Genomic DNA, 15,705 nt, shown 5'->3' on the forward strand with positions numbered 1-15,705 from the left:
TTCATACCCAGACTAGAATGAAGACTTGGTTTCCATTCAGACAATTTTTGACGTGATTCACATGCTCACTGGTTCATTACCAAACCATGTCCATAATGATTCAAAATCTCAGCACTTTTTCTTGCCATGTGCACTTTAATTTAACAATTTACCTCTAATAACAAGGGGAGTTGAGTATAGGAGCAAAGAGGTTCTTCTGCAGTTGTACAGGGCGCTAGTGAGACCACACCTGGAGTATTGTGTGCAGTTTTGGTCTCCAAATTTGTGGAAGGGCATTCTTGCTATTGAGGGAGTTCAGCGTACGTTCACAAGGTTAATTCCTGGGATGGCGGAGTTGTCATATGCTGAGAGAATGGAGCAGCTGGGCTTGTATACTCTGGAGTTTAGAAGGATGAGATGGAATCTTATTGAAACATATAAGATTATTAAGGGTTTGGACACGCTAGAGGCAGGAAACATGTTCACGATGTTGGAGGAGTCCAGAACCAGGGGCCACAGTTTAAGGATAAGGGGTAAGCCATTTAGAAAGGAGATGACAGATGAGGAAACACTTTTGCACACAGAGAATTGTGAGTCTGTTGAATCATGTTGAATCTGAAAAGTTCTATCATAAGTCAAAAAAAAAAATCATTACAAAACTGAATTCCATTTCAAGAAAATCAATTACATGCAACTCCATCAGCTGAATAACTCTCAATATATATTCTGGATTCTCTGAAATCTTAGAATAATCAGTGCAAAGGACCTACTTTGGCATCAATTCCAGCAACATCAACCGACTCCAACTGGTCCAGAATGCAGCCGCCCGACTCATTACCCACACCAAATCCTGGCACCACATCACCCCAGTCCTCAAAGAACTTCACTGGCTTCCCATTTCCCACCGAATCATCTACAAAATCCTGGTCCTCACCTACAAAGCCCTCAACCACTTATCTCACTGACCTCCTCTCCCCCTACCAACCCTCACGGTCCCTCAGATCCATTTCAGCCGGTCTCCTCTCCATTCTGAAATCCAACCTCTGCACTTTTGGAGACAGAGCCTTCTCCAGGGCAGCTCCCAGGCTCTGGAACTCCCTCCCACAATTGATCCGAACTTCTGAGTCCCTCACCATCTTCCAGTCCCGCCTCAAGACCCATCTCTTCACCTCTGCATACCCTTAGTCCCATGTCCCCCTCCCCTTTGCATCTCTGTCTTACTGCTCTATTTTGTTTTGTTCTTGACTCACCATGTAAAGCGACTTTGAGTCCTTGAAAAGCGCTATACAAATTAAATGTATTATTATTATTATTACAAGAATACTGTGGAAACTCCTATCTATTTGGAACATTTATAGGTTACCCACTTTGTACAACATCACCAAGGAACAGAGGATACTTCTTGGACTCCAATGATATCCTCCACTTAAAGAGCAGATTAATTTGATTAATGTGACCCACGTTAAAATGCTTTGAGCAAGAACAATAGTGGGAAGCCATCCAAATTGATAGCCATCCATTTATTTTCTGATCTCAATTCATTGCAAGCACAGGGGTGTGGTTGCACTTCTGGTCTCGCTGAAATTATTAGATCAAATTTTATTCTACCAAAAGAAAAATAAATGAAACTGCAGATGTTGCAATCTGAAACAAAAATAGAAAATGCTGGAAGAACTCGTGCCAATCAAACAGTATCTATGGAAAATAATATAGATGCACAAAGCTGGAGTAACTCAGCGTGTCAGGCAGCATAACTGGAGCAAAGCAAGAGGTGACTTTTCGGGTAGAGACCCTTCTTCAGATTTATGGAAAAGAGACCAGTTAACATTTCTGGTCAGGGGTCATTCCTGATAACTAATATGTTCTATCAAAATCTATCTTATACTTGCAAAATTCTCACATTATAAATAAACTATATATTTAATGAATAAAATGCAGTCTTCTGGGATTATATTTTTAAATGTTGCCAATAATATTAAAAAAATATTATCTACATACAGGTGCTTTATTTGTGGCATTGTTCAATACATGACACAATTCGGGCACGCATCAAAAATTGCATTCCCCTGGTGTGTCAGAAACCTAATGAGAGGAACAACAGAAACTGTGTTCAATGTCAATACTGTTGTGAGTAAGTCAAATGCTGGGATATGTTTTACCACAGAACCACACAAATAGTTTAAGGAAAAGTGTTGAATTACTTTAATACTACAGTGGAAGCTTCTAAGAAAATATTTTTGCAGGGAAAAATCTGATCTTTTGCTTCAATTACACAATCGCTGAAGAGATCGCCGCTTGAGTTTTGTAGACACTTTTGATCTCCATATCCAAGAAAGGATTACATTCACTTCATTGATTCCTTGGATGACGAGATGGCCCACGAGAGACTAAGTAAGATTGGCATATACTCTGGAATTTACGAGAATGAGAGATGATCTATCATTGGCATACAACATTCTGACAGTGTAGATGCTGAGAGGCTATTTTCTTTAGCAAGAACTGACAGGCAGTCTCAGCATAAGAGGTTAGACATTTAGGACTGATATTTCTTACTCAAAGGTTTATAAATCTTTGAAATTCTATATCTCAGCAAGCTGTGTATGTTTGTTATTGAGTCTATTCAAAGCTGACGTTGGCAGATTTTAGGCAGTTAGGAAATCAAGGGATACAGAAATTGCATAAGAGAGGCAGATGAGACACAGATCAGCCACAGTGAAACCAGCATGATGGCTTACTCCTCCTAAAATGGGAATATTCTTTAAGTGCCATCTTCACTTTGACAAGAACACATTTCACTGGGTGTAGGGAACCAAGGAACAAACGTGGAAAAACTTAGCAAGCTACTTTAGCATGTCTCCAGAGATTAATTTGCGGAACCAACAGTACAAATTAGTGCTGACTAGGCTTCTTTGTTGCCATTACTCATGCAGAAAATGTTATAGTCAATTAAATATCTTTTGATCACAGGAACAATCATCGTTGAGTCAAGCTAACTAGTTTCTTTAGGTCATATTTAGTACAGAATAATAATTGTGTTACAAACCTATTAAAAACAGTGTTGACAGAAACAGCGCAATGTTAGAACATTGACAGCCACAGGAGCTTTAACCAAATCACAGGCAAGATTCTGATTTGCATTTCAGTCTTTCACAGGAAATTATTTGCCAGCCTATTCTACAGTCAAGTTAAAAGAAAAAGAGCAGCAATTACGTACAGCAACAACATGCATCTTGTGCGACGTTGAGAATAGGGTCGGGGGAAAGGGGAGTACAAAGAGGAGCTTGCCTTCACATTTCAGAATTCTGATCAATTTTCTAGCGTGATATTATAGCAGGAATGGATTGGTTAGACAAAAAATGTAGCCATTGCCGTACATGAATATTTCAATTATAATGTAAACTCTGATAATCCGCCATCCCATTGTTCAGAAATCCTCATGATCGAGTATCTGGCTCATTTGTTAGTCCAGAGTGTGAGCTCTAGATCTGAATGGCATATGGTCACATACGCAGCCAGGGCTGGTATTGAGATTGCAACCAGGTGGGCAGATGGAGCCTGGTCTTGAAACATTGAGGGTCAACCTGAAACTAACCTGCCGCTATTTCCTACTCCCTTTCAACTCATCAGATTCACTGGAAAATTAATTATATCACTGCATAACATGCTAAAAGAAAGTGAAATTAGGTTTAATGTCCAGTAGTCAGCTTGTCCAGCACCAAAATCCCAAGGGTGCTGGATTATCGAGTTTTACTGCATTAAGGAACAGCAGCTGTCAACTCAAACGGCGACCATTCCGAAGATTAGGATATCATTTGTGCATTGAGTGAAGAATTAGATGGCCATTTGCCAAATTTAGTGCCAAAACATCAAAGAGAGCAGCAGAGTACAGCATAAATTAATGCTCAGCTGCTGCATCTTCGCTGGAATCCTACTGGGATTGCGTGGTACCCAGGGTATTGCCTGGAGCTGCACTTCAATCAATCAATCAATCAATCAACCTTTATTGTCATCTTGCAAGCAACAGTTGTACAGTGCAAAATGAAAAGACGTTTCCCAGTGCATAGCGGAGCATCGCACATGAAATTTAAAACATTTCACACATAATAACACTAAAAACAATCCAGTCCCTGATGGAACAGTATAAATAGTTAAAAGCAAGTAAAAACACAATGTTAAAATACAATAAACCAATCATAAAAAATGTCCGGGGCAGCTGATTTGAGTGGCCAGTGCCAGTTATTAAAGTGTCTGTGCCAGCCACAGAATCAAGTGACTGTGAGTACAGAGTGACTGTTTAGCAGCCTCACAGCCTGTGGTAGGAAGCTGTTTAGCAGTCTTGTAGTCCGGGCTTTGATGCTTCGATATCTCTTGCCTGATGGCAGGAGATCCAGGTGTATGTGGAGGGGGTGCAGTTTGTCCTTAGCAATTCTCTGAGCTTTTTTCAGACAGCGGCTCTGGAACAGTTCTTGTACCGAGGGTAGGGAGACGCCAATGATCCTCTCTGCTCCCCTCACTACCCTCTGCAGAGCCTTCCTGTCCGAGCAGTTGCAGGTGCAGTACCACGTATTTATGCAGTACGTGAGTACAGACTCCACCGTGCCCCTGTAGAAAGTCCTGAGGATGTTGGTGGGGAGTGAGGCCTGTTTTAGTTTCCTCAGGAAGTGCAGTCGCTGATGGGCCCGTTTGACGGTCCCAGTGGTGTTCCTGGACCAGGTGAGGCTGTCCGTAATTTGCACACCGAGGAACTTTATGCTCTCCACTCTCTCCACTGCAGTGCCACTGATGTTGAGGGGTGTATGCTTTGGCTGCGCCCTCCTGAAGTCGACAACCATCTCCTTAGTTTTGTCGACATTCAATTCTAGGTTATTTTTGCCGCACCAGTCCACCAGTTGTTCTACTTCCTCCCTGTACATTGATTCGTCATCTCCACTGATGAGTCCCACCACTGTAGTGTCATCCGCAAATTTTATGATCTTATTGTCCCTGAATCTGGCAGCACAGTCATGTGTGAGCAGTGTGAACAACAGCGGGCTGAGCACACAGCCTTGAGGGGAGCCGGTGCTCAGCGTGATCGAGCCTGAAGTGTTCTTGCCAACACGGACTGACTGCGGTCTCTCTGTCAGAAAGTCCAAGATCCAGTGACACAGGGTGGTGTTGAGGCCCAGCAGGGTTAGTTTCTCCACAAGTCTCTGTGGGATGATGGTGTTAAACGCTGAGCTGAAGTCAATGTACAGGATTCTGGCGTATGTGTTTTTGTTTTCCAGATGCGTGAGTACTGTGTGCAGCGTGGTAGAGATGGCATCCTCTGTAGAACGGTTGGGGCGATAGGCAAACTGGAGGGGGTCTAACGATGAGGGGAGGCTGGCAGTAATGTGGGGTTTCACCAGGCGTTCAAAACACTTCATTATTATTGGGGTCAGGGCGACAGGGCGGTAGTCATTTAGGCAGGCAACCACTGGTTTCTTCGCTATGGGGATTATCGTGGAAGTTTTGAGGCATGTGGGGACAATGGCTTGACTAAGGGAGATGTTAAAGATGTCTGTTAGCACATCTGCTAACTCCTCAGCACATTCCTTGAGCACACGTCCTGGGATGTTGTCGGGTCCGACTGCTTTCCACGGGTTGACCTTAGACAGGATTCTCCGTGTGTCCATTGAGTCTATGGTCAGGACTGGCTGGTCGGTTTGTAGGCAGGGGCTGGCTCTCCCCTTGGGTGTGGTGTTTGCTGCATCAAAACGTGCAAAGAAGTTGTTCAGTTCATCTGGGAGAGAAGTGTCCGTGTCGGTTACCTGCTGCCTTGCCTTGTACCCCGTCAGTGTTTGGATTCCCTTCCACATCCTCCTGGTGTCTCCTGTGTCACAGAGGTGTCCCTGGATTTTCCCCGCGAAGGCACGTTTCGCTGCCCTGATTCCTTTTTCCAGTGCAGTCCTGGTAGATCGAAGAGCGGCTGTGTTACCGGCTCTGTAGGCTGCATCACGAGCCCTCAGCAGTGAGCGCACCTCTGCTGTCATCCATGGCTTTTCGTTTCCACGTGCAGTGAAGGTTTTCATGATGGTGACATCCTCGGTGCACTTGGCAATGTAGCTGGTTACAGCCTCTGCGTACTCCTCGATGTTGATGAGGTCATCATAGGATGCTGCTGTCCTGAACACATCCCAGTCAGTGTGCAGGAAGCAATCCTGCAGTGCTGAGGCTGCTCCCTCTGGCCAGACCCTGGTGTGTTTTCTCTCCGCTCTGACTTGTTTTTGCAGAGGTCTGTAGGCTGGTGTTAAAAACACTGAAATGTGGTCCGAGTGGCCCAGGTGAGGGCGTGGGGCTGCCTTGTAAGCCTCTGGGGTGTTGGTGTAAACCAAGTCCAAGATGTTCTCTCCCCTGGTCTCAAAATCCACATATTGCTTGAATTTTGGGAGCACAGTCTTAAGGCTGGTGTGATTAAAATCCCCGGCCACCACAATGAAGCTATCAGGATATTTGGTCTATTGGTCTGGAACTCACTGATGGCGTCATGCAGAGCTCCCAGTGCTTCGTTGGCCTTAGAATTTACATTTGCACTTGGAGCAACATATACAGCCACAACAAAAACAACGGAGAATTCCCTCGGCAGATAGAAAGGCCGACATTTCACGATGAGGAATTCTATCAGCGGAGAGCAGTGTTTCCCGGCTATCGTAGCGTTCACACACCAGTCCTTGTTTATGTACAAGCACAGGCCTCCACCTCGGCTCTTACCAGAGCTAGCTGCCTCTCTGTCCGCACGGAATGATGTCATTCCCTCCAGCTGTATTGCCGTGTCCGGGATATTGCCGTGGAGCCATGATTCCGTGAAAACAAACACACAGCAGTCTCTTATATCCCTATATGTTGTCCTGAGAAGACGCAGTTCGTCAAGTTTGTTGTCCAGGGAGCGGACATTAGAGAGGAGAAGCGAGGGCACTGCAGGTCGGGTGGGGTTAGCTGTTAGCCTAGCGTGAATGCCTGCTCTTTTCCCCCGTCTCCGCCTCGTGTAAGAGCCTGCTCTTTTACCCCGTTTCTGCCTCCTCTCACACCGCTTGCGTCTCCTCCTCCTCCTCTCTCTCCTCTCCCGCCTCCTCTCTCCGGTCGTAGTCATATCTGCGGCCGATATGTTTGGCTTTGCAGCCGGTAGTAGTAGTCCATAGCGGCGTATTTGGTCTAAATCGCACCAAAACGCGCCTGTACTACTACCGTGGTTTGCCCCGATGTTTAGGAGCATGTTCCTGCAGTACATATATCTTGGACAGACTGGACAAAACACACAACACTCACTTTTAAATGCTCCGACTATCTCCCGAGGGGCCGCTGCGACTGTGCGCGCCGCCATCTTGGTATGCAGACTTCATAGGAGAATCAAAATTTAAGGGGGTTCTTTAAAATTTCTTAGGCCCCCTTCAGTCATGGCTGTCCATGGGCGTCTCGAGGGTGCTATTCCCTACTTGGAGGACGCCTGTGCGTGTTTTTGTTTAACGTGGGGCGACTGGTGCACAGACAGCCACCCCACGGTCCTTGACAGATCTGGGTCAGGATCCAGTGGCATGGAGTCCAAGACGACCGGAGACCCTTTTCTGCTGCAGTCTTCATCTGCCTTCCCAGCCATTGTGACGCTCCACTAAGGTCAGCCATCGTCCTCCGCCTGTTCCACCGTTGTCTTAGTTGGATTGCTCTTTGTCAGAGACCTCCCCCTCGACCTTACTGCCATGGATGGCCCTACCAGGAGCATAGCTCCAGACGGCATCATTCTCAGGATCTCAAGTCCACACAAGCTTCTCCACCATGACAAAATGACAATCCATGGAGAACAATAGTTTGTTTTAAATTATGGCATCCACAGTCAGTCCTTCTAGTGTATGAAGAAACTTTCATAAAGTCATACACTGTATGACAAGCTGGTCCTGTCCAACGTCCCTCCTTGCATCACAAATGAGGCCCTCTTTCCCCACCTTCACACCCTTGGGAAGGTACTCACAGACATCACCCCGATATCCCAGGGGTTCCGCAGGAAGGAGCTGCGGCCTCCGCCTCCGCCTCCGGTGCCACAAACCCCTAGCCCCCCCCCCCCGTAATCCCACCCCCCTGTAGTTGAGTCAGGGAACCCTGGGGTTGCGCAGAGTGTGGGTGGGGGTGGGGAGGGTCAAAAGAAGGGGGGCAAGTTGGCGAAGAAGGTGAAGCACCTGAGTACAAACCCCCCCCAAGGCCAAGAATGATCCACCAATCCCGTCACCTCCCATTAGGGAGTCTGCAATCCCCATAATCCAGTGGGGATCGGATGGGAGGAGGGGGTGCCATGGAGGAAGGTTGCTCAGGTGACCCCAGAGTCTGTGAGCTCCTCCCCAGCAAAAAAGAGAAGGAGGAATCTCTCTAGGGAGGAGCGGAAGGGGGACGAACGGGAATCCTCCAGGGGGAGGGGAGTACTGTGGTGGAGGAAGACTCCCGCCCTCTGGTTCGGGGCCCGGTCCCATGTTCTGGAGGGGAATCTGGGGAGAGTGGCAATGGGGACCACTCGGGTGATATGGAGCAGGGGGAGATTCCTGTTGGGGAGGGAGTCCCGCATCAGGCACCCGAGGAAGCCCAGGAGCAACACACCCAGGATGAGGTGCAGAGCATACCTCTGGAGGTAGACTGTAGGTGGGGAGGGGGTTGTGGAAACAAGCCCTTCTCTCCCTCAGGACCTGGCTCTAGAGGGACTCCCTGAGTCCGATGCATCAGAGTCCTCTCTGGGCCCAATTGGGGAGGAATAGTCGGCCCCACTGTCGATGGTCTTGACTCCCCGGGTACATCTGGGGAAGGCCCCTCTGCCACTGGCCCCAGGGTTGGGACTGAGGTGGAGGAGAGACCAGCGGGTGGGGCAGAGGCAACCGCCGCACAGTGTGAGGCGGGTGTATCGAGCACTAAGGGTGTGTCCGGGGATGGGGATGGTGTCTCCATCTGCAGTGAGCGGGTGGAAGGGGACTGCTCGGACTATGAATCAATGGATGAGCTCGCTCCCCCCGACGTCACTCCACTCATTCCAGTGAAGGAAATCCGTGAGTTCATCCAGGCCACCGATGGAACCCAACATCGGCCCAGACTGGCCTCCCTCCAGTGGCCAAACCTACACGGGCTCACCAGCTCACTGAACCACATCCTCAGAAGGAGGGGGAGAGGCAAGGGGGTGATGGGGAACGACCGTCATCAGCTCAGGTCCTTCTTGGACAAACTGGAGAAGGAAGCCAAGACCAAGAGCAGCGTCGTTCCTGTTGAGGGTAGAGGGACCAGTAGAGCGTCCCTTGTAGCCAGGATCCGGAGGGCAAGGAGCACCGCCACTCCACCTAGGGTCTGCAAGGGGAGGAGTGGCTCTGCTGTCAGTGGCCGAAGGACTGGTGACGGGATCTAGGGAGTAGGCAGGGCTGAAGATGTCCTGGTTGTGTTGCTCCTCGGCCTGGCCAAGCTGGCCATCCGCGAGTCATGGCGCCAGGCGGAAGAGGGCTTTGCCCGAGCCAGATGCTTGCCCCTTTACCGGGGTTGTACAGTAGTTATTAGAATATTTATAAAATAGTTGTTTGATGATTTTGTAACATGGTGGTGGGTATGTCACCACGGTTTAGTTTTTTTTTTGGTTTTTGTATTGTGTTGGAATTTAAATAAATTATATTTTGATACAAAAAAAAAGCTGGTTACCAAGCTCATGGAACTGGGTCTCTGCACATCCCTCTACAATTGGATCCTTGATTTCTTATCCACAGACATCAGTCTGTTCGAATTGGCAGAAATACTTCATCCTCAGTAACAATCAATACGGGAACACCTCAAGGCTGCGTGCTCAGCCCCCTGCTGTACTCACTCTATACTCTTGACTGTGTAGCCGGACATAGTGCGAATTCCATCATCAAGTTCGCCGACGACACCACTGTTGTTGAACGAATTACAGATGGTGATGAGTCAGAGTAGAGGTGAGATCGACAGATTGACCAAATGGTGCCAGCACAACAACCTGGCTCTCAATATCAGTAAAACCAAGGAATTGATTGTGGACTTTGGAAGAGGAAGGATGAGGACCCAACATCCTGTTTATATCAATGGGTCGATGGAGGAGAGGGTCAAAAACTTCAAATTCCTGGGCGTGCATATTTACGAAAATTTTCCTGGACCCAGCACACTGCTGCAATCATAAAGAAAACACATCAGCGCCTCTTACTTCCTGAGAAGATTACGGAGATTCGATATGTCAAAGAGGATTCTCTTGAACTTCTACAGGTGCACAGTAGCGAGCATACTGACTGGTTGCATCATAGCCTGGTTCGGCAACTTGAACGTCCAGGAGCGGAAAAGACTGCAAAAAGTTGGGAACACTGCCCAGTCCATCACCGGCTCTGACCTCCCCACCATCGAAGGGATCTATCGAAGTCGCTGCCTCAAAAAGGCAGCCAACATCATCAAAGACCCACACCATCCTGGCCACACACTCATTTCACCATTGCCATCGGGAAGAAGGTACAGGAGCCTGAAAACTGTAACGTCCAGGTTCAGGAACAGCTTCTTCCCTACAGCCATCAGGCTATTAAACATGACAACAAATAAGCTCTGAACTACAACAGACTATTATTATTATTGCACTATATTTATTTATTTATTGAGTATGTGTGCATGTGTATATATACACACATACTGAACATTTTCCCCCCCGTTAAGTACTATGTTTACATATTATGTTGTGCTGCAGCAAGCAAGAATTTCATTGTCCTATCTGGGACACATGACAATAAAACACTCTTGACTCTCCAATCATCGCTAGAATTAACCAAAATGTGGACAAAAAAGACACTTGCCATCCCAGCCCACCATAGCCGGCATATATTGGTAATAAAAATAGTGATATTGATCAAAATGTCAATTAAACCAATAAAAATAGTAACAAAAATGGGAATATTCTGAAAGCTGTGAAAAATGAGAATATTCAGAAAAACTTACATATGGAGCATCAGCATCGAGCGAGCATTAAAAGATTTCTGGACTGCAAAGAGCAATTTATTGCAAAGTACAACTATTCTAGCATAGAAAAATACCATTTAGAAATATATTTTTATACTACATGTCAAAACAAAGAAAATTGCTGATGCTGATGCGTGACAAAGATCTGGGCTTACATTTTTAGTACTGGGAAACATGTCACGCAAATAACCCAACAAACCACTTCAGAGTAGGTAAAAATACCTCTAACCATGCCCAAATAGTACCAAACCATAGTTTCATGTAAAGGCTGAAAATACTAGACATAAGACACTTGAATAATTTCACAGCTTAATTCATATTTCAGGGTTAAGCCAAATATTTAACAACTTTCAGTTAATTTGTCAGAAGCCTGCTTTGATAACAAAGCACAGAATATCAACAACAAAAAGCTCACCTCGCTTGTCCGGAATGCTACACGATAGTTGTACTGCAATCCTTCCTTCTCCTTTGATTCATCTAGCTTCTCCCTCCGGATGCTGACAGCCACAGGTCCCAAGCTTTCATCAGTTCCAAAGTAGTTCTGATGCTCTGTGTAAAAGTAGGATACATGAGGCTTAGACAGAGGAATACAATGCGAGTATGAGTAAGTGAACAAAAGGTAAAGTAAACACAGGATTAGAGAAAAGAACATAAGAAAAAGGTCAAAATGTTCTTTAAAATCCTTAGCACAGTGGACAGAATGGCCTCATTGTAATGACACTATGATTCTAACAACTAATCCTTGCAGGAAAAAAGCTAGTTAGAAATATGACTCTTTGCTGTTCCTGCATTTGCAGTCAGTACCACATAATGGTTTGCCTGTGGATGTATGAGAAAGTAAAAGAACGCAAGTTGATTCATTAAGATCATCCATGATCTCGGATCAGAGTGCGGCTCATTATATGCATCTATCTATTTTGCATTGCAGTCGTCACTGTAAATGATATACAGGAAAAATTAAGATTGATTTGTACATGGCAAAGTTTCACCCAAAAGGTGATTTTGGTTTATTTGGTTTAAAAAAACCCGATGTTCTTTATAGTATTTCAATACAAGAGAGAACTTCCCTACTTTTAATAGCTCTGGGGCATCCTTGAATTCCAGACCAGGGCCCCCAACCTGTTCTGAAACATTGCACTGCAACAATGTAAAACTGCATTGGTGGCACCCTGAAGTATCACCTAGACATAAGGAACTGGAGATGCTGGTTTACAAAAATAACACACCAACTGCTGGAGTAACTCAGCAGGTCAGGCAGCATCTCTGGTGGAGAACATGGATATGTGACCTTTCGGACCCTGCTTCAGACTGATTGTCCCCCCACCCCCCTTAACTCACTCAATTACACCAGCATTTTGTCTTTCCCCAATCATTTCAGGTTAGTGACTACTTTTATCCTTGGATTTGGACTTGAATCCGTAACTAAAAAAATGTTAGATACAGTGGCTTGCAAAAGTTTTCATACCCCTTGAACTTTTCCACATTTTGTCACGTTACAACCACAAATGTAAATGTATTTTATTGGGATTTTATGTGATAGACCAACACAAAGTGGCGCATAATTGTGAAGTGGAAGGAAAATGATACATGGTTTTCAAATTTTTTTACAAATAAAAAACTGAAAAGTGTGGCATGCAAAAGTATTCAGCCCCCTTTACTCTGATACCCCTAAATAAAATCCAGTGCAACCAATTGCCTTCAGAAGTCACCTAATTAGTAAATAGAGTCCACTTGTGTGTAATCTAATCTCAGTATAATTACAGCTGTTCTGTGAAGGCCTCAGAGGTTTGTTAGAGAACATTAGTGAACAAACAGCATCATGAAGCCCAAGGAACACACCAGACAGGTCAGGGATAAAGTTGTGGAGAGGTTTAAAGCAGGGTTAGGTTATAAAAAAAATCCCAAGCTTTGAACATCTCACCGAGCATTGTTCAATCCATCATCCGAAAATGGAAAGTGTATGGCACAACTGCAAACCTACCAAGACATGGCCGTCCACCTAAACTGACAGGCCTGGGCAAGGAGAGCATTGATCAGAGAAGCAGCCAAGAGGCCCATGGTAACTCTGGAGGAGCTGCAGAGATCCACAGCTCAGGTGGGAGAATCTGTCCACAGGACAACTATTAGTCGTGCACTCCACAAATCGGGCCTTTATGGAAGAGTGGCAAGAAGAAAGCCATTGTTGAAAAAAAGCCATAAGAAGTCCCGTTTGCAGTTTGCCACAAGCCATGTGGGGGACACAGCAAACATGTGGAGGAAGGTGCTCTGGTCAGATGAGACCAAAATTGAAGTTTTTGGCCTAAATGCAAAACGCTATGTGTGGCGGAAAACTAACACTGCACATCACCCTGAACACACCATCCCCACTGTGAAACATGGTGGTGGCAGCATCATGCTGTGGGGATGCTTTTCTTCAGCAGAGACAGGGAAGCTGGTCAGAGTTGATGGGAAATGGATGGGATGGATGGAGCCAAATACAGGGCAATCTTGGAAGAAAACCTGTTAGAGTCTGCAAAAGACTTGAGTGTTGAATGGCGTCAAGGTTCACCTTCCAGCAGGAAAACGACTGTTAAACTCTATCCAGACAGAGCTAGCATTTTGGAATGGTTTAGGCAAAAGCATATTCATGTGCAAAGCTGGTGGACATATCCCAAAAGACTTGCCAATTGCCTAAATCCGGTTGTGAAGTCTTGGCAGGGGACTTGAAAATGCTGTTGCACGCCAGACGCTCTCCATTTGAAATCTGACTGAAAACCATGTATCATTTTCCTTCCACTTCACAATTATGCACCACTTTGTGTTGGTCTATCACATAAAATCCCTATAAAACACATTTACGTTTGTGGTTGTAACGTGACAAAATGTGGAAAAGTTCAACGGGTATGAAAACGTTTGCAAGCCACTGTAGACGCAGCTGGTCAGACCCATACACTTCATTCAGAGTTCACAATGTGGTTTCATCCTCATTGGACAACATTAACATACATTGGGTGACTATATTATATTATAAAACAGAAATATTTACTCCACAGGGTGACCCTACGTTTCCTGCTGCTTTAGTTCTCTACCCCACTCCTATTCTGACCTATGTTTGTGGCCTCCTGCATTGTTACAATGCCCAATGTAAGCATCTCATCTTTAGCCTGAGCATGTTGCAGCCTCCTGAATATTGTGTGATCTGTGATATTGGCTCAGCTTGTTATCATACAAACCATTCTAAAGGAACTATTGCAGAGAGTACGCAGACAATACCAAGAAAGTATTTAACCAATAGATGCTGATAATACGAGAGATTTTAATACAAATCTGACCAAAATGAGTTGTCACTATTCCAATTTTATTTTTCTGTTTTCCCTATTAGACTAGCGTTAATACTTCAAACAACTTCAACATTTAATTCTCTATCCTTTTTTACTGCTGTTTTCTCAGCTTTTTAAGATGCCATATTTATGCTTGGTCTTGGAGAATAACAGTACGTCATCCATATGTTTTTAGTTATTTAATGATCAGCCTATTTTATGACAGGGCTATATTGCTTCTTTATAAGTTCTGCATAAAACTCTCCTGCATCAAACAAGTAACATGAAAATTTCACATCACTGTCTTGCCAATAAGTAACCAGCTTTCACATTACATGATAGAAACTTGGTGAAATAGCATAAATTCAGGATTTTCAAGGCTTAATGCATTATTCATTTAAAAAACTACCTTTCAGGATACCGACAGCACTGTTATTTGAATAGCAAACTTAATATCTGGCAAATGTTATGAATTGCATTAATACTAATGAAAATATTCAATCTGCTTCAAAGACTCAGGAAGTTCATTAGATACATTTCATGAAGGTGAAATATTTTATCTTGAATTACAATTACATTTTAATCACAGAACCCATACAAGAGGATATTCATAGTTATTTTACAAAGGGCAACACCAATTTGATCAATATCTGAAAGCTAATTAGCTTTACATCTTAAGGGAGTATCTAGAGTACTTTTTTTGTCCAATAGTTCAGCATAGATTGCAGATACACAGTATCCTTTTCACTTGCTAAAATTAATAAAATTGAACTCCTTTACCTATTATCAAACATTATATTACCTCAAAGGAAACTGATAATTCACAAGGTTCATACTGGTTGAACATTGTCCCACAGTGGGCTCTTAAGTTAACCATATAACCATATAACAATTACAGCACGGAAACAGGCCATCTCGGCCCTACAAGTCCGTGCCGAACACATTTTTTTTCCCCCTTATTCCCACCTGCCTGCACTCATACCATAACCCTCCATTCCCTTCTCATCCATATGCCTATCCAATTTATTTTTAAATTATACCAATGAACCTGCCTCCACCACTTCCACTGGAAGCTCATTCCACACCACTACCACTCTCTGAGTAAAGAAGTTCCCCCTCATATTACCCTTAAACTTCTGTCCCTTAATTCTGAAGTCATGTCCTCTTGTTTGAATCTTCCCTATTCTCAAAGGGAAAAGCTTGTCCACATCAACTCTGTCTATCCCTCTCATCATTTTAAAGACCTCTATCAAGTCCCCCCTTAACCTTCTGCGCTCCAGAGACTAAAGACCTAACTTATTCAACCTATCTCTGTAACTTAGTTGTTGAAAACCAGGCAACATTCTAGTAAACATTCTAGTTATTAAAAAAAAAGGAAGTCTCAATAAATTGAGATGATTCCATTGATCAATGAGCTTTATTTCTAGAGACAAACAAGAGGGTC

At 44.6% G+C, this 15,705-nt stretch overlaps 1 protein-coding gene across 1 annotated transcript in view; it reads right to left on the reverse strand.

Annotated features, from left to right (window-relative positions):
* LOC129697005 (signal-induced proliferation-associated 1-like protein 2) overlaps nucleotides 1-15,705 on the reverse strand; it is a 437,405-nt gene that overhangs the window by 255,978 nt on the left and 165,722 nt on the right. Inside the window, exons 4-5 of the mRNA XM_055635187.1 lie at nucleotides 15,302-15,327; nucleotides 11,378-11,536 (exon numbers count right to left, since the gene is read on the reverse strand). Of these exons, the coding sequence (XP_055491162.1) occupies nucleotides 11,378-11,536; nucleotides 15,302-15,327 (185 nt within the window). The remainder of the gene's footprint in view (nucleotides 1-11,377; nucleotides 11,537-15,301; nucleotides 15,328-15,705) is intronic.

This window comes from Leucoraja erinacea, chromosome 5, assembly GCF_028641065.1.
Source record: "Leucoraja erinacea ecotype New England chromosome 5, Leri_hhj_1, whole genome shotgun sequence".
Taxonomy (NCBI): Eukaryota; Metazoa; Chordata; class Chondrichthyes; order Rajiformes; family Rajidae; genus Leucoraja; species Leucoraja erinaceus.